This window comes from Trifolium pratense, linkage group LG4, assembly GCF_020283565.1.
Source record: "Trifolium pratense cultivar HEN17-A07 linkage group LG4, ARS_RC_1.1, whole genome shotgun sequence".
NCBI classification, from domain to species: domain Eukaryota; kingdom Viridiplantae; phylum Streptophyta; class Magnoliopsida; order Fabales; family Fabaceae; genus Trifolium; species Trifolium pratense.
The window spans coordinates 23,757,004-23,774,241 of NC_060062.1; the positions used below are offsets into that span (position 1 = coordinate 23,757,004).

At 35.5% G+C, this 17,238-nt stretch overlaps 1 protein-coding gene and 1 pseudogene across 2 annotated transcripts; one reads left to right on the top strand and one right to left on the bottom strand.

Moving 5' to 3' along the window:
* The first annotated feature begins 9,123 nt into the window (after positions 1-9,123).
* Positions 9,124-11,590, top strand: LOC123923441 (annotated as a pseudogene).
* Positions 11,591-11,945: 355 nt separating this feature from the next.
* LOC123923316 (protein ACCELERATED CELL DEATH 6-like) lies at positions 11,946-15,720 on the bottom strand. Of its 2 annotated transcripts, XM_045976002.1 has the most exons (4): positions 15,668-15,720; positions 14,507-15,412; positions 13,485-14,035; positions 11,946-12,791 (listed from the first exon to the last, which is right to left on the bottom strand). In XM_045976002.1, the coding sequence occupies exons 2-4, from the start codon at positions 15,375-15,377 to the stop codon at positions 12,036-12,038; spliced, it is 2,178 nt and encodes a 725-aa protein (XP_045831958.1). In that variant the 5' UTR covers positions 15,378-15,412; positions 15,668-15,720; the 3' UTR covers positions 11,946-12,035. The 2 variants fall into 2 exon arrangements, with proteins under 2 accessions (XP_045831958.1, XP_045831959.1); XM_045976003.1 differs by lacking the exon at positions 15,668-15,720 and having other exon boundaries at positions 14,507-15,644.
* Positions 15,721-17,238: the final 1,518 nt, after the last annotated feature.

Genomic DNA, 17,238 nt, shown 5'->3' on the forward strand with positions numbered 1-17,238 from the left:
TCTGAAAACTTTTCATCAACAAAGCTTCCATCTTTATCACTCTTCCTCCTCTTTGAGGATGAACCATCAAGTGAAAGACAACCAAACAATGGAACATTCTTGCTACGAGTTCCGCTAGAAACACCACCAGTCCCACTTATTGTAATCGGGTTTTCAGTTCCCTAACCACACCTTCCATCCTTGACATCAATCTCCCACTTAACTTAACCCTCAAGGTATCCACCATTCGCATACTCGTCGTATGATCATCACTAGGTTTTCTTACCCTCGACGCACACGTCTTCTCCGTTTCCCAGCAACAGTTTTCACTTAACATTCAATCTGCTCCATCGTTCCCCAATGGCCACATTCTCCCTACGGCTAAACAACTTCATTCCGACTCACTCCGAAATGATCATCTGATACTTCCTCCAAAATATTCTCCAAATAAGGACTCCACTTCGAACGACGTTACTCAATCTTAAACAATCCACTTCAAGAACATCTCTATTCGTCCTTATCCTCGCGTTCGAAACATCTTGGAGAGACAAAATCTTCTCCCCCACTTATCTCAAACCCACCTTTACACTTCCACTAGAACATTCGGTGTAAGCACCTAACCGTCCTATCGATTCCAAATTTATTCCTCCCAAGAGAAATCTAATACCGACAGCATTCACATGCATGTCGTATGCAAAAGGTAAACATAAGGTAAGATATCTAAGCATCTACTCAAAACCCCGGTGCAGTCCTCTTGACATACACACCTCTACAAAATACATAAACACACTATTCCCATCTATGCTAATGTAACAACCTACGTAACAATTAGCATACATAATTACTACCACATGTCTATACATATATTTATAACTAAACTATATGTAAGACAATGAAACATCCATGTACACAAGACATCGAGTCAAGTACATGCATTACATTTCATATCACTCACAGATATGAATTCCACAAAATCAATTCAAACATGTATATATATATATATATATATAAAATATAGCATGCTTTCAACAATTTCTCAACACGAGAATACATTCACACTTAAGTAAACACTCAAGCTATAAACATAATAATACACAACAAAAACAAACAGACACCACTGGCACACATGCTCACTCGATCTGAATGCACAGACCGGCTCTAATTGACACATAACCTCACAGTCCGAAGACGACCTGCTCTGATACCACTTTGTAACACCCAAACCCGTTATTTAATTAACTCTGCCTTTATAAAATCTTTTTCGAAAATACGCAGCGGAAAAATTGAAAATCTGATTTATAAAGCGCTGGTTTGAATATCACAAACTTCATTCAAAGATAATACTAATACATTTATCTAGTAAAATATTCGAATGAACTAAAAACAAAACCTCACATCGAACGATGCGTTATTAGTTATACAAAACGGATACTTTTCAAATGAAAGCTTAAGACCAACAGAGTATACTAAGAGGACTACATGCATATACATATAAAAACCCCTTTTTCCCGTGTCTCAATCAGAGCAGAGCTTCACCATTGCACTCGGACGAGGCTAACACATAACCTGTCAACCTGGACCCCCAAAGGTCCAGCAATTAACACAAAGCAGAGAGTTAGAAAACATAAACATAAATATAAGTGTGAGTAGTATACTACACACTTCACACGCTATCATACATTTCTAACTCACGCACATACATCGTCAAATGCGACTACCAATTAATCATTCATTTACAAACACACCAATCATATAGTTTCACGTCTTCTCGGACACTACCAAAGTGTTCATTTTATAGTCATGACTGACTCTACACTTGTTCATTTTATAGTCATGACGGACTCTACACTTGTTCATTTTATAGTCATGACGGACTCTGCTCACATACCAAGTCATGGCAACAATCACAGTATTAAACAATTAGTAAATACCAAAGCTTAACACATACGGAAAACACATTACAATCCAATCAGATATTGTCACATAACAATTATCAAATACATGTGCATTTACCCTAATGCATCTAATGCCAATTATCCAATGTCATGTCATCCCTAGACACGACTAATGCATGTGGTACCAATTTACATTGTTCAGATTTCAGTCATGACGGACTGTTCAGATTATAGTCATGTACGGACTGTTCAGATTATAGTCATGCACGGACTCTACATCAGTTTTACATCATGCAGGATGCTGCTATTCACCCCATTTAAGATGAACCCAGTTTTACATCTTGTTGGATGCTGCTATTCACCCCCTGCTATTCACCCCATTTAAGATGAACCCAGTTTTACATCTTGTTGGATGCGTCGGAACTTACCGAACCACCTTATCTCCCTTGGATAAGCTCAATAACAGTTTTATATCATGTAGGATATGGTTATCATCAACCATCTCTCCCATAAAGAGGAGTCACACAGTTTTATATCATGTTTGGATATGGGTTCCAGATCTCGGATAACATGATCCCATCTTCGACCACTTTTCATAAACATAAACCATTTTCATCAATTATTGGAATTCACATGATTCCCATAACACAATTATTCATGAATGCATGATTACTTTTAAACACATCAAATACATGACGCTATCTAGCTCGAAGCTATTCATTCACTGATGCGGAAACACAATTCCAACATCTAACACATTAGGATAACACAATATCCTATCACTCAATTCATAATTATTCACATGATAATTATCTGCATACTCATTTTTATACACACAAGGTTTCATTTACACTTATGTCATAAAACATACATCATTCTCTTATCATTGCAAATTAATGCTAAAACATATACATACTCACTTTAAGCTACAACTTATTGCATACACGTTTATCAATCATATAACGATTAACAATAAGAATTAACAACATCAACATGTATCAACAAACATGTAAGGACACCCTTAAACCATGTTACAAGTGCCTAATTACACTTACAAACATCAACAAAAATTGCTGTCACAGAGGCCTTCGCTAAGCGAAGCCTTAGCGAGACTTGGCGAACCTCACCAGGAAGTCACCTGCTCATGGCGAGCTTTGGCGAGCTTCAGCGAACATGTTCGCTACAGCGAACTCCTGGTCGCTTAGCGAACTATACCAGAAAAATATCTGTTCTTGAGTTTCTCTAAGGCGGTTTAACATTGAATCCACTCAAAAATCCATCTAGACATGTTATAAATTCTTATAAACAGCTAATTCAAGCATATATGGTATCTATGAACATTAATTAACACTCACAAACACCCACATACATCACACTTACAAATTCATACCAATTTCTTGCATTTTAAGCAAGTTTAACAAAACATGCAAATCATTGATCAAACATCTACATATACCCACTTTCGACTCCCCAAAGTTGTTTACCTCATCTACCATGAGTTCACTACACATGTTAGGATCAAAAGAATCCATTTTCCATTAAGAAAATCACCCACAAAACCCACAAGAAAATAGAGTGGAAAGAGTTTGGGAATGGAGGAATCGACATCCTCCCCTCTTTCGAATCACTCACGAATATGTAATCTAACTCTCGTACCTTAGCTCGACGAATCCACAAGCTTGCTCTTCTCTTTCTCTCCCACGAGCTCTCCCTCTCCCTCATGAGCTCCTCCTCTTGCTCTTTCTCAAGAATTGCAACTTATGAGACTATTCATGGTTGACTTGCTACTTATAGCTCTCTCCATTCTCATGGATCAAAGCCCAATTGGCTAAGCCCAATAACCACTTACACGCCCCAAGGCCCAATCAACATAACTTCTCGCTCATTAACTTACGTTTGCGCTAAATGATTATTCGCCGCTTAATAATTTAATTATAAATCACGCCCTCGCGTAATAAAATAATTAAACAACGAATACTAAATTTTGGGTCGTTACAAGCAACCTCTCAAAATAATCCTCATTTCAACACCTTCAATCTTAGAGTGAAGAATCACATGAATTGTTCTTATGGAGCTAATCCGAATCAAGCATTTCCTCAAGATCAACATGTTGAAGATCACCTTGAATCTTTTGAAGATACTCTTATCTTAGCCATGAAGATGACTCAAGGAAATTTTGAGGTGATGAAGGCAAACCAAGAAGTGTCAAGCGAACGTCATGAAGCCTCCATCAAAAATCTCGAAAACTAAATGGGTCAATTAGCAAGGCAAGTCTCTTCTCTACAAACTCAAAGTGGTTTTTGTGAAAACACCACGGATCCTCGTAATGAAAGTTGTAGTTCCATTAATTTGAGGAGTAGAGAAGTTTCATCACAAAAAGTAGTGGAGAATCCTAAGAAGGATGAGAGTAAAAATGGTGTAGTTGAAAAGATGAGGGATGGTGTAGTTGAAAATAGAAGAGAAAATAAGAAAGAAGAAAAGAATAAGGAAGAAAAAGCTTATGAGGGTGAAGTTGAAAAGAGAGTGGAGAATGAGTCTAGTGCCAAGAAAGGCAAGAAACCTCTTGTGAAGGACCCCAAGTTTCAAGTTCCTTCACCATATGCTAGAATGCCTTATCCTAGGATGAAGAGGGTCAAGAACCAAGACCTTGAATTTTGTGGAGTGGTATCCGAATGTTTCAAAGTGGAAGTGCTAGAGGAAGTGGTAAAAGATGACAAAGACGAAGAGTGGGATCATGAGATTGAAATTTTTCTTCAAAACTTGGATAACCCCCTAGAAGAGGAGAAAGAGCCAAAAGCGATAAAAAAGCCACCGGAATTGAAAGAACTTCCTCCTAAATGGAAGTATGTGTTTTTGGGTGGCGACTCTAGGAAACCCGTGATCATAAGTGATTTGCTCACTCCACTAGAAGAGAATGACGTGTTAAAAGAAGCGGAGAAAGTGAATGACGACCTAGGATGGGACTTGGATGGTGTGGTTCCTATCTATTGTTTGTACAAGGTGGCCAAAGATGAAGAGCCCAATCCGGTTGTTAATCCTCAAAAGTCTTCCACTTCAACATTGAAAGCTTCGGTGAAGAAAGGTTCTAAGAAATCTCCATCACGGTCTAGTAAGAAGGAAAGAACCAATTTGAAAGGCAAATGGGAAGGTCTCAAGAGTGATTCGGGAAGTGTGAAATCATTACTATTTGATATTAATATTGCTCCTTTGAATGAAGAGAACAAGAGGAGCCGGGTTGAATCAAAGTTGAAGTATCCTCCCTAACGTGTGATGATGAAGCGTCAAGCTAATGACGAGAAAGAAGCGCTTCATGGGAGGCAACCCATGAGTTTACGGTCCTTTCTTCCCTTTCACTCTTATGCTACTTTATGAATAATTGTTGATGTTCCTTTGGATTTGGCTGGATTTATTATTTTAAACTTTGAATTTGAACTTTGTCTTGTTTGATTGTGGAATGGTTTTTACCTTTAGAATTTGTTTCAATACTTTGGCATGTTCCTTCTAGTTACTTGAGTATCAATTGCATGATTTTCTCCGTGTGTAATTTGTGAAACTTGCGGTGCATTAGCTTGTTGCACTCATGTGATCAAGAGGCAAAGGAGGGGAACGCACACTTTTTGACCGGTTCTTTGATTCGACCCAACCGAGAGGTATTGAGCCAAACACTCCTTTTTCTTCTATGTGTGATATCCACTCATGTATTGTCTCTCGATTTTGCTTGTCGTCTTTTTATTTGATTGGTACTTTTGTAGCACACACGAGGCATGTTCCTTGGTACCTTTGAGCCTTTCTATCCACCCTTACATATAATTATCCTTTGCTTAACCAATTTGAGCTGAAAAAGAAAATGTTATTTTGCACAACCTTAAGAACATTTTGAAAGAAAAAAGGAATGACTTTCTTGGAGGTTAGGCACCTAATTAGTGGTTGATGCGCATTGCTCACCACTAAGTTTGGGGTTGCTCTTTGGAATTAGCAACAAATAAAGTTTGGGGTGAGGGTACTAGAGAACTTATAAAAGTTTTGATTGAAAAATTTCAAAAATTGCAAGGCAAAGAAGAAATGAAAATAAATAGTAAGAAAAAAAGAGAATGAAAAATGAAAAAAAAAAAAAAAAAGATGAATGAATGTGAAAAAAACCAAAAATAATATAGAAAAGAAGTGATAGCCTTGAATTCAAAAAGAATTGCAAAACTTTGTTTGATGATTTGAAAAAGTTCTCTAGTCCACTATATTTCAAAAGAATAAGGTTTGGTTTATGAAAATGTTCTTTGACTAATAGGGGGATCTAACTCCAAGTTTTTCTACTACTTATCCAAAAATGTCACCATCCACCCTAGTCAAGCCACGTTATAACCCTAAAAGACCTCTAATGTGTGTGCACAAAGTGAACCGAATGAATTCTTAGACTACTTGCAAAATTATTGTTGACTTGCATTGATGTGTTGATTTGAGCGAATTACCAAAACTGAAGAGTGCATGTGAGTAGTGTGATGAAATCATAGAGCCTTGGTCGAAAAGTGTGAACTACTTGAAAATGTCTTGCGGGAACGATTGTGCAATTGAGCATTGCTTGCAGGTGGATCATTGATCATCAGGTGATTCTCACATATGTATGATTCGAGTGAATTTAAGGAAAATGCCAAGGTCTTGACGCAAAAGCTTGAGGTAAAAGTTGTTTCCTTGAGGACAAGGAAAGGTTTAAGTTTGGGGTTGTGATGACGGATCGTCACACTCTCTAATCCATGCCTATTTTAGCAACATTAGATGCATTTTAGTAGGTTTTTAGCAATAAATATAAGAGAAATCTAATCATGAGCTAGATTACTTGTTTTGCAAGAAAACAGGAAAAATTGCAGGAAATTGATGATTTTCACTACGCTGGGGCGTAGCCCATCACGCGCCGCGTGATGGAGATCACAGGGAGCCTCTATTTTCACTCTGATCACGCGCGGCGTGATACCTGACCACACGCGGCGTGAAGCCTTGTTCAAGAAGTGGATTGTTCTCTGACTTGATCACGCGCCGCGTGATACCGTTATCACGCGCGGCGTAGTTGATGAATTTGCAACCACGCGCGGCGTGATAGATCTGGCGCGCGGCGTGGTTGCGTTCAGTATATATGGTTTCTGCATAATTCTGTTAGAGGGTTCGAATTTTCTGCTACATTTCATTGATATTCTGATTTTTTGAGCATTGGATCCTGGATTTCATTGGATAGCTTCGAGCACATCAGCGGCATGGATTCTCAAGCCATGAAGTTGAAGCGTGGAGGCGAACGAAGCAACATGAGGAGCTAGATTTCTCGTGGAGGTAGGATCTAGGATAGCTTAGAATGTAGAATAATCTAATGTAATCCTGCTATATTGTATGATTTCACTCTGTTCATAGTGTTCGTTTAATGCAAATCTATACTTAATGCCTTACGATTCTTCATTAGCGTTGTAATGGATCTAGATTTAAGTCACGTGCGAGAGTATTGGTTTAATTTCTGAACTGAATTGCATTAAGCACTTGAGTGTTTCCGGTCGAGAGATTGAAACATAGAGTGTAGCGAACGATCAACGCGTTTTCAAATACTTCGTTGTAGGTAGCTTTCATCCGAGAGATCGGAGGAGTATCGACAACGAATAGGGTGGATTTTGACAAGAGATTGCGATTCACCATCATGTTGATCCAGTTGCGAATACTTGAGTGAATTCATATTGTATGGTAGATTGCATGTGATTAAGCTATAGGCTAGGTGATTCCGATGATTCTACCTCGCTTTTCCACTTATTGAATTAGCACGATTTTCTTACCGTCAAATTACTCAACCAAACCCCCAAATTATGTGTATTCTTTGCATCATGTTTATGAACACTATTAGACTCGTTTAATCACACAATCCCTGTGGATCGATATTTTTATTACTACGTGGTATTTCGTTCACTTGCGAAAATTATCCATCAACTATGCATGGCTATGCAGTGTTTTTGCACTTCTGGTGTAACATATTTTGATTCTATTTTGTAAGTTGTATGTCGCTACTGCATGTTTGTATTTGTAGTGGTGTTGATGTTTTGGTTATTGATGGTACTATTTAGTTTGTTAATATTTTTTTATTCATAACATACCGAGTATTATATTTGAACGCGCAACGAACCCAAACATTGTTCTGACTATGTATATTTTCTGTACCTAATTCTTTGAAAGTTGCGAATTGCGAATTGCATATCCAAACCCAGATCACATACCAAAGTCACTATGCAATTTTGTTAAGCCACCTGCTCACTGCATTAGCCTCCAAATTCCAATTGGGAGTGAGAATAGATTGAACATGTACTTTATCCCCATAGTATATGGTTCCATTAAAAAAAAGACGCTTGTACATCAAGATCTTCTCCACCCCCTCTCTAGTGGAATTTTTGCCTTATGTGGGAATTGAACCATGTACCATGGGATAAAATACATGTTCAATTCATTCTCACTATCAATTGGACTACTTTTTTTATCCTCCGTCCCCGAAAATTTTATTAAAATAACATTTATAAATGTATATTTAAGTACTTTATAAATTATTTTTAATTATATTTTTATACAATGTGTATACATTTGTTTATATTATGATGTTTATTATTGTGACAGGACTCACACTAATATTTTATTTTATTTGTTTTATAATTAAACTTTACTATTTTTTTACAATTAGTTTGATTGAAAATAATAAAAATTTGATACTTTTTTTAAGGTTGATGGATCTTCGTAGAAACTGCAGGGGTCCACGGGAACGGAGATGGTGGAAGAATCCCGAAGCAGGGAATGAGGACGAGAAACATTTTAAATGATGAGGCAACGAGTGATAAAATAATCTCCGCTCAATCCCTGTCCCGTTGACATCCCTAACCATTTTATAAAGTAGTTTATTTTATATATTTTGAAGTTTAATTGTGAACAGAGAAAAGTATTGTTCTTTTAATTGTAGTTATATATCTTTAATTGTAGTTATATATGCAAAGTAAAAGCTTAAATAGAACAAAAGGTAAAGGAGAGTACATACCATTGCACACGTAAAGAACTTCGAAGAATCAATTTCAATACTATATAGATATATGTTTATGGGTCACTCACCGGTACCCAAGGGAAAGGCTATTTTCTTAGAGAGCTTGAAGCAGTTCTGACAATTTTGGTTTGTCATTTAATTTATCATAATAACTCTATATTTTCTGCATTTTAGTATATATATATATATATATATTTTCTGCATTTTGAATTTTCGTTAAACCACAAGATCATTTGCTACTAGATATTCCAACGGTTGAGATTGTAATATGCCTGTATTTTTGAGTACCAATTTAGCGCAAGACATAGCCTTGCCAAGGAATGTTCCTAGTAGTGATAAGGAACCTGAACATGAAATTGAACACTCAGAGGTCACTGAAATCATTCCAAAATGTTGTGAATTTGATAATCAAATTAATTTGCTTAGTGAAGCATATCACTTGGTATATGGAGGTCCAATAAATTTGTTGTATGATTCCACTGATTTAACAGAAATTAAGACCCCTATGAATAATACAGTGCTACATATTGCAGCTTTGCATGGCAATGATGAAATTGTGACACTTATAATTGAACATTCTCCAAATCTTTTGTTCAAATTTAACAAAAACAATGATAGTGTCTTACATGTTGCTGCAAGAGGTGGACACATCTCAACCGTTCAAAAACTATTAACAACTTATGCTAATTTTGAACGGCATGATATAAAAATGGCATGGTTAGAATACACTAAAAATGTGGATGATTTAGAAGACTATGATGGTATGTCAAATATGTTAGAATTTGTGAGAAAGGAGAATGCTCAAGGAAACACTATGTTACATGAGGCTATGTTATGTGGCAACAAGTACATTGGCAGGGACATGATTTTCGAAGTCTGTGAACTTTACAAAACTAAAGACAAGTGTTGCTATGAATACGCATTAGATATTGTTAACGATGAAAAGCAATCGGTACTTTACCTTGCGGTTGAAAATGAGGATGAGGGTGCAGTTAAACTAATCTTGGAGAAATGCCCTGAGAATGATGATAAGCCTGAGGGATTATCACCTGTTGTAGCTGCAATCATGAAGCGCAATCAAGGTAATAAAATCTTGTTATTTTTTATTTTTGTCGAGTAGTCTAATAGTTAGAATTGGTACAATATCGATGTTGTAAGTTATATTCTTTATATGTGTCAGAAATGTTGAGGATCATACTAAAAAAGAAGCCAACTTGGATCCATTTAATGGACACATATAAAAGGCTTCCTCTTCATTATGCATCATCTATAGGTTTCCTTCAAGGTATTGATTTATTACTTGACATATGTAAATGTTGCACAATTCAAAGGGACAAATATGGTTATTTCCCAATTCATCTAGCTTCTCAAGGAGGCTATGTAGAAGTAGTGAAGAAGCTGTTAGAATACTGCCCCGATCCGACAGAAATGCTTGACACTTCTCATGAACGTAATATTCTTCACATTGCATCAAACTACGGAAAACATGAGATGGTACGTTACATATTAGAAAGTGATCAAATTCGTGAACTTGATAAGAATCATAAGATGATAAATCAAAAGGATAGCGAAGGAAATACTCCTTTGCATCTGGCTGCGAAATCGTGTCATTCCAAAACCATATTTTACTTAACATGGGATAAAAGAGTGAAGGTTAATGTTATTAACGAAAACAACGAAACAGCTCTTGACGTTGTTAATGCAATTTCTCAACTCAGTTATTCGTCTACGAGACAGGCAAGTACTACAATGATTCTCAATATGGTTATTATGAGTAGAGTTTACTTTCCCTTCAAGATTGATTATAATTTGTAGTGTTTGTCACCAAAATTGATTTTCAGCATAACTAGTCTTTTATGTTTGCAGCAACTTACATATATTGCACTGAATTCTGCTGGTGCGAAACCAAGTTTTAGAAGATTAGCCCTCCATGATAAAATGAGACAAAGCGACTCCACAGACTTGCCAAATTTGAAGCAGGGTAATGAGAAGGTCTCTAGCTCTGAACAACATAAAGGACAAAGTGAGTCAAATTCGAATGAGAGTATTGAAAATGTCTCCAACAACACTGCACAATATTTTTTTCGGACAGGGTCCAACACATATTATAAAGACAGGGTAGACACACTGATATTGGTTTCAACCCTTATAATCACTGCATCAGTAGCAGCATGTTTCGCTGTTCCGGGTGAAGCAGATGGAAAAGCACACAACCTATATCATGCAATGTTCCAATTGTTCATCTTCTTCATTACAATATCATTGTTCAGTTCCATTAGTTCCACTATCATACTCTTTTGGGCAACACTTGGATTAACTCAATTGGCAACTTTTTCTCTCAATATTGTTGCGCCACTTCTTGGAATTGCTCTCATTTCATTAACTTTGGCTTTCATGACTGGTCTCTACACTGTTATCAGTAAACTTACTTGGTTGGCCAATCTCTTTCTGGTTGTGACTGTGATTTTTGTTGTGCTTGTGATTCTATTGTATATCATCCTTTTCCTCCCTACATCATCAACTAGAAAGTCATTGAGATACATTTCCTACTACCCCTTTCTTTTCCTAGCATGGCTCGCAGAGTAAATTCGATCCTATGTAACTTCAGCTGTTGAGAACCTTTCTATACACTAGAAGGCAACAATAACAAATCGTGTGTGTCGTGTGATATGTAAGGAAGATACTCAAGATTACTCAAATGTTCTAAACATTCCAAGATTGGCAGATATGAATCAAGAACTGTAATAAATGTTTACTCACATTGAATAATATAAAGAGTAACATTGTGTGTACAAGTGGGAGCAATCAACAAATATGTGTCATAATAAAGGGTATGCTGGTAAATATTAGAATTTTGGATTAGACTCAACTCAACCTTACAAAACCGACTTGTAAGGTGAGAATTGCCGTCTCTTATAAACGGTGTCAGAGCTTGCTTGACTAAAAAGTTTATCAAAATCTCAATAGGCCCATAAACATAAATATTTGCTGTCATTTATTGGCCACAATAGGCACATAACATAAATTTATTTCACACACAAAATAAAAGGAGATGTACATATAATTTTAGTGATGAATCCCAACTTAGCCACAATACACAATATTCAGTTACACTCCCACTACCACCAAGCATTAGCATCTTGATCAGTTTTAACCTCAGTACGTGATGCTAAAAAAAGATAAGGGTAGTGAGAAATGTACCGCAAGGATTTGTTAGTTGATGATGATGGAAGGAAAAGAAGTATATACAAAAAAATCACAACTAAAACAAAAATCACAGTCATAACAAGAAACACATTGGCCAACCAAGTAAGTTCACTGATAACAGTGTAAAGACCAGCCATGAAAGCCAAAGATAATGAAACGAGAGCGATTCCAAGAAGCGGCATTACGATTTTGAGAGAGAAAGTTAATAGTTCAGTTAATCCAAGTGTTGCCCAAAAGAGTATGATAGTAGCACTAATGGCACTGAACAATGATACTGTGATGAAGATAATGAAAACATGAAACATTGCATGATTTAGGTTGTTTGCTTTTCCTTCTGATTCACCTGGAACAGCTAAACATGCTGCTACTGATGCTGTTATTATAAGAGTTGAAACAATTGTGAGGTTTTCTATTCTGTCTTTGTATCTTTCAGTGGCTTTTTCTTTTTCTGTGTTACTCTGTTTTTGCTCTGTTTTTGTTGAGTTTTCATTGCTCTGTTTTGTTTCAGTTGTTTTGTTCTTTTCTTCAACCTGGTCATGTTTTTTGTCTTTCTCTTGTTCTGTTTTTTTGGGTGAATTTGAATCACTTTGTTTGGAATCAATATAGAGTGATGGTTTTCTAGGACTATGATTTGCACCAGCAGATTTAAGTGCAGTCCATGTAAGATGCTGCAAACATTATTACATCTATGAGTCATAAAAGAAACATAAAAAAAGACATGTAGTATAAGAAATTATAGAGTAAACACCTTGAATGAAATTATATTGACATCCGATAAAAATTCAATATTTTGTCGCATCACCTCACTTTTGTATGATTATTTTGAAACTAAATGTTGTGACGTGTTTTACACTCACAGTGTACAAGCAATAGTGTAGAAATTGCCTTAGTAGTGAAGTACTTGTAATAACATATAAGTTATAATCAAAACTCTTTGCCTTTCTATACATCAGTTTCACATTATTTTACTACCATATTCCTTTCACAAACCAACAAATGCTATGATATATTGTTTTAAAACCTTTTTTTAATGAAATATCTTGCACTTGCACATGTATAAGTTTTGATTCTCAATTTAGATTTTTTTAATTATGTAGCAGTGCCAGTGTCCTATTTTTTTACATTAACAGCATCGACGTATTTGTGTTCGTGTCGTGACAGGTCAGATGTCCATATCGGAGTTCGTGTTTCATATAAAATTTGAGTTCTTAACTTCGTTTGATATTGGTTCAAAGATCACACATAAGATTTGAAAACTTCTACCGCTTTTAAATTCAATGATAAAGCTATGTAGCATATATGTAGCATGCTTACAATTACTCCTATAATTTTGTATGAGTAGATAGAATAGAACTACTTACCTGTCTCAAAGATGATTTATCAAGCTCATAAAGTGCCCTAACAATATCAAGAGCTGTTTCATTATTTTGGTTAACTAAATCAAGATCCACTCTATCCTTGTTTTGATTAACTAAGTAGTACACAGTTGTTGGATGACATGATCTTGCAGCCAAATGCAAAGGAGTATTTCCCTCATTATCTTTTTGATTTATCATCTTATCATGTTCAAGAATTTGACTTTGTAATATGTAATGTACCACTTCATGTTTTCCATAGTTTGCTGCAATGTGAAGAATGTTACGTTCATGAACAGTGTCAACCATCTCTGTTGGATCTGGACAATATTCTAAAAACTTGTTTACTACTTCGACATGGCCACCGTAAGATGCTAAATGAATTGGGAAATATCCATATTTGTCTCTTTGAATTGTGCAACATTTACATTTCTTAAGTAATAAATCAACACCTTCAAGATAACCTATTGATGCTGCATAATGAAGAGGAAGCCTTTTATGTTTGTCCCTTGAATGGATCCAAGTTGGCTTGTTTTCTAGTATCATGCTTAGCATTTCTGTCACACACATAAATATTACACGATTAAAAAATCAACGATCGATCGATCAAAAATCAACGGCTGCAATCATCATTACTGAAATCATATTATGGATATGTCTCGACCGTCTCATTCGTTATTTAATGTATCTAACTTAGATGATTTTTCAATGAATCTAAAAAATAACTTTTGCTAAGGCCGGAGGGAGTATGAGACTAAATGGAATATCAATTAATAACAAGTTTAACTTTTTTCATTCATGTGACTTAGCAACAATGTTATCACCTAGCTATTTAATTACATGATTAAAAAAACTATTTAATGGGGTTCGAACCATAGTCCACAAAGTCTGTGTCAACTGATAAAAATGTTAAAATTGTTAGCTTGAATGTCATAATCGAAGTTTGAACTCCGGTCCTTCCATTTATGTGTATGAGTTTTCAGTGACTTGTTATTTCATCTATCTAAACAAACTATTTAATTACATACCTTGATTATGCTTCATAATTGATGCAACAAGCGGCGATAATCCCTCCGGCTTCGCATCATTCTTAGGGGATTTCTCCAAGATTAGTTTGACTACATCCTTGTATCCATTCTCAACTGCTATGTAAAGCACTGATTTCTTGGCATGGTTAACAATATCTAATGCATATTCATAACAACACTTTGACAATGATCTCCCAAACCGATCATTTGAATTGTAAATTTCACAAATTTTGAAAATATTATTATCCCTATCAATGCTCTTCTTGTCGCCACATAACATTGCCTCATGTAACATAGTGTTTCCTTGATTATTCTCCTTTGTCACAAAATTTAATAGGTCCTCCATATTTGAGATGGCATCATAGTCTTCTAAATCATCATCCTCAAATCCAGTGTATTCAAACCATGCTGTGGCTATATCCGTCTTTTTAAAATTAGCATAACTTGCTAATAGTATTTTAACGGTTGAGATGTGTCCACCTCTTGCAGCAACATGTAAAACACTATCATTGTTTTTGTTAAATTTGAACAAAAGTTTTGGAGAATGTTCAATTATAAGTGTCACAATTTCATCATTGCCATACAAAGATGCAATATGTAGCACGGTATTGTTCATAGGAGTCTTAATTTCTGTTAAATTAGTTGAATCATTCAACAAATTCGTTGGACCTCCATATACCAAGTGATATGCTTCACTAAGCAATTTAATCTGATTATCAAATTCACAACATTTTGGAATAATTTCAGTGACTTCTGAAGGTTCAATTTCAAGTTCAGGTTCCTCCTTATCATTGCTAGGAACGTTTCTTGATAAGTCCTCATCTTGCAATGGTGCGCCAAAAAATATTTTTTTCTCCGGTTTTGGAGGCATATTACAATCTCAACTGTTGATCAATATCTTTTTCCCTATAATTGAATAGTTAAGACAAAAATAGAAATATAAAACAATATAGTTAGCTCATCATTACTTAATCAATTGATCCTCACATCATAGGATAAAAATAAATAAAATATGCAAATGAGAGAAATAAAATGTGCAAAAAGAAGTGTAAAATAATACGTATGTAAAAGAAGAACAAGTACTGGTCCAATATATAATTTCAAATAATAAAATGTAGAAAATAGAGTTATATGTATGATGATTAAAATTTAGTGACAAACCAAATTATTGTTGGAAGTGCTCAAGCTTGTGGTGGCTTTGAAACATATATCTGACTATCTATATATAGTATTCCTTAAAGTTCTTTACGTGTGCTTGAGGTGAAAAAGGAACTGAAAGTGCTACACTCTATAGTATGACTTTTGTTTTAAGTTCTCCTATGCAAATCGATTACTGCAATTAAAGAACAATTCTTTTCCTTATTCACAATTAAAAAATATATCCTCCTTTTCTTCATTACGACGATTAACAAAGTTGTCAAAATCATAGTGAAGATTTCCTTTTGCCACCATAGCGGAATACTGTCTGTTACTTAAGTAACGTACGTGTTAAAATTTGTTAGTTTATGCATCAGTTGAGAACACACATCCTACCAGAGGCCCTATGACGCTTTGCCGTCCACTACTTAGCGGACGACTATTTGACAAAAAATAATAGAAAACCAGACCATAAATTATAACACAAATTATGACAATACATAAGAACATTATATAAGAAATAAAATTTGATAAAATATAAACATGAGAAAGAGTTTACATTAAATTAACGTCCCGGCCTTTACCGCCAAGTGATTCGTATCGATTAGTCATAACAGTTAGTCTTCTTGGGGTGTGCCTATAAAAGGTTTTTGCACCCAAGTTTTTGACACCCTAAGGACACTTACCACTATGACTAATCAACCACGGAGTATGAACCTATGCCTAAACTAAAAAAAAAAAAATTGAGAGAAGAAAAATGAGAAGAAGAAATGAGAATGAGAAAAAATGAAAGCGAAAAGGTTGAATTTATAGAATCTTGGCTTCATTGACTGCTAATCAAAACCTCCATCGTCCTTAACCATTTGATTGTTACTAAATACCACACAATTTCTGACCACCGGCCGTCCCCGCTACTTAAATGACGGAAACATTGTTGAACCGTTACAACATTCCCCTAGCGGTGGGTAACTGTATATATAGTCCATGACCTTCATTTCCTTACCTTCCGAGAACTATGTAAAGAGTTTCCCACATTTATGGATTATGTGGAGAGTACTATTCTGGTGCCAGTGAAAGAGAGAGTGGTGTATGCTTGGCCTAACCGCGTCATGCATCTTGACAACACAACCACAAATAAGGTCGAGTCTACTCACGTCCGGTTGAAATTGTATATTAAGAATTTTATGGGGGACAACATCAGTCAGATCTTGATGAACCAGATTATTGAGATACATCGGTTGTTTTAGAAAAACAAAATTGAAACAGGTAAACAACTCAAGGAAAATGTGTTGTCAAGATAACATATTGGATAAAATTATACTTCACTCCCTTATACATAACATATTGGATAAGATTACACTTCACTCCGTTGATAGAAGTTTGAATTTCATTTCCCTCTCCTGTATATTAAAATTCTAAAATATACAAAATAAAATATTTGGAAAAATTACTAAAGCCATTATTTTAAAGAAAATACTTTGAATTGAATTTTATATTCACATCATCAAAATGACATTAAATTCTTTTGGAAGACCTTTCAAAATAGCGTTGATGTGTTCTTGATCGAAGGTTGTGTCTTCGATAGCCATAAGCGA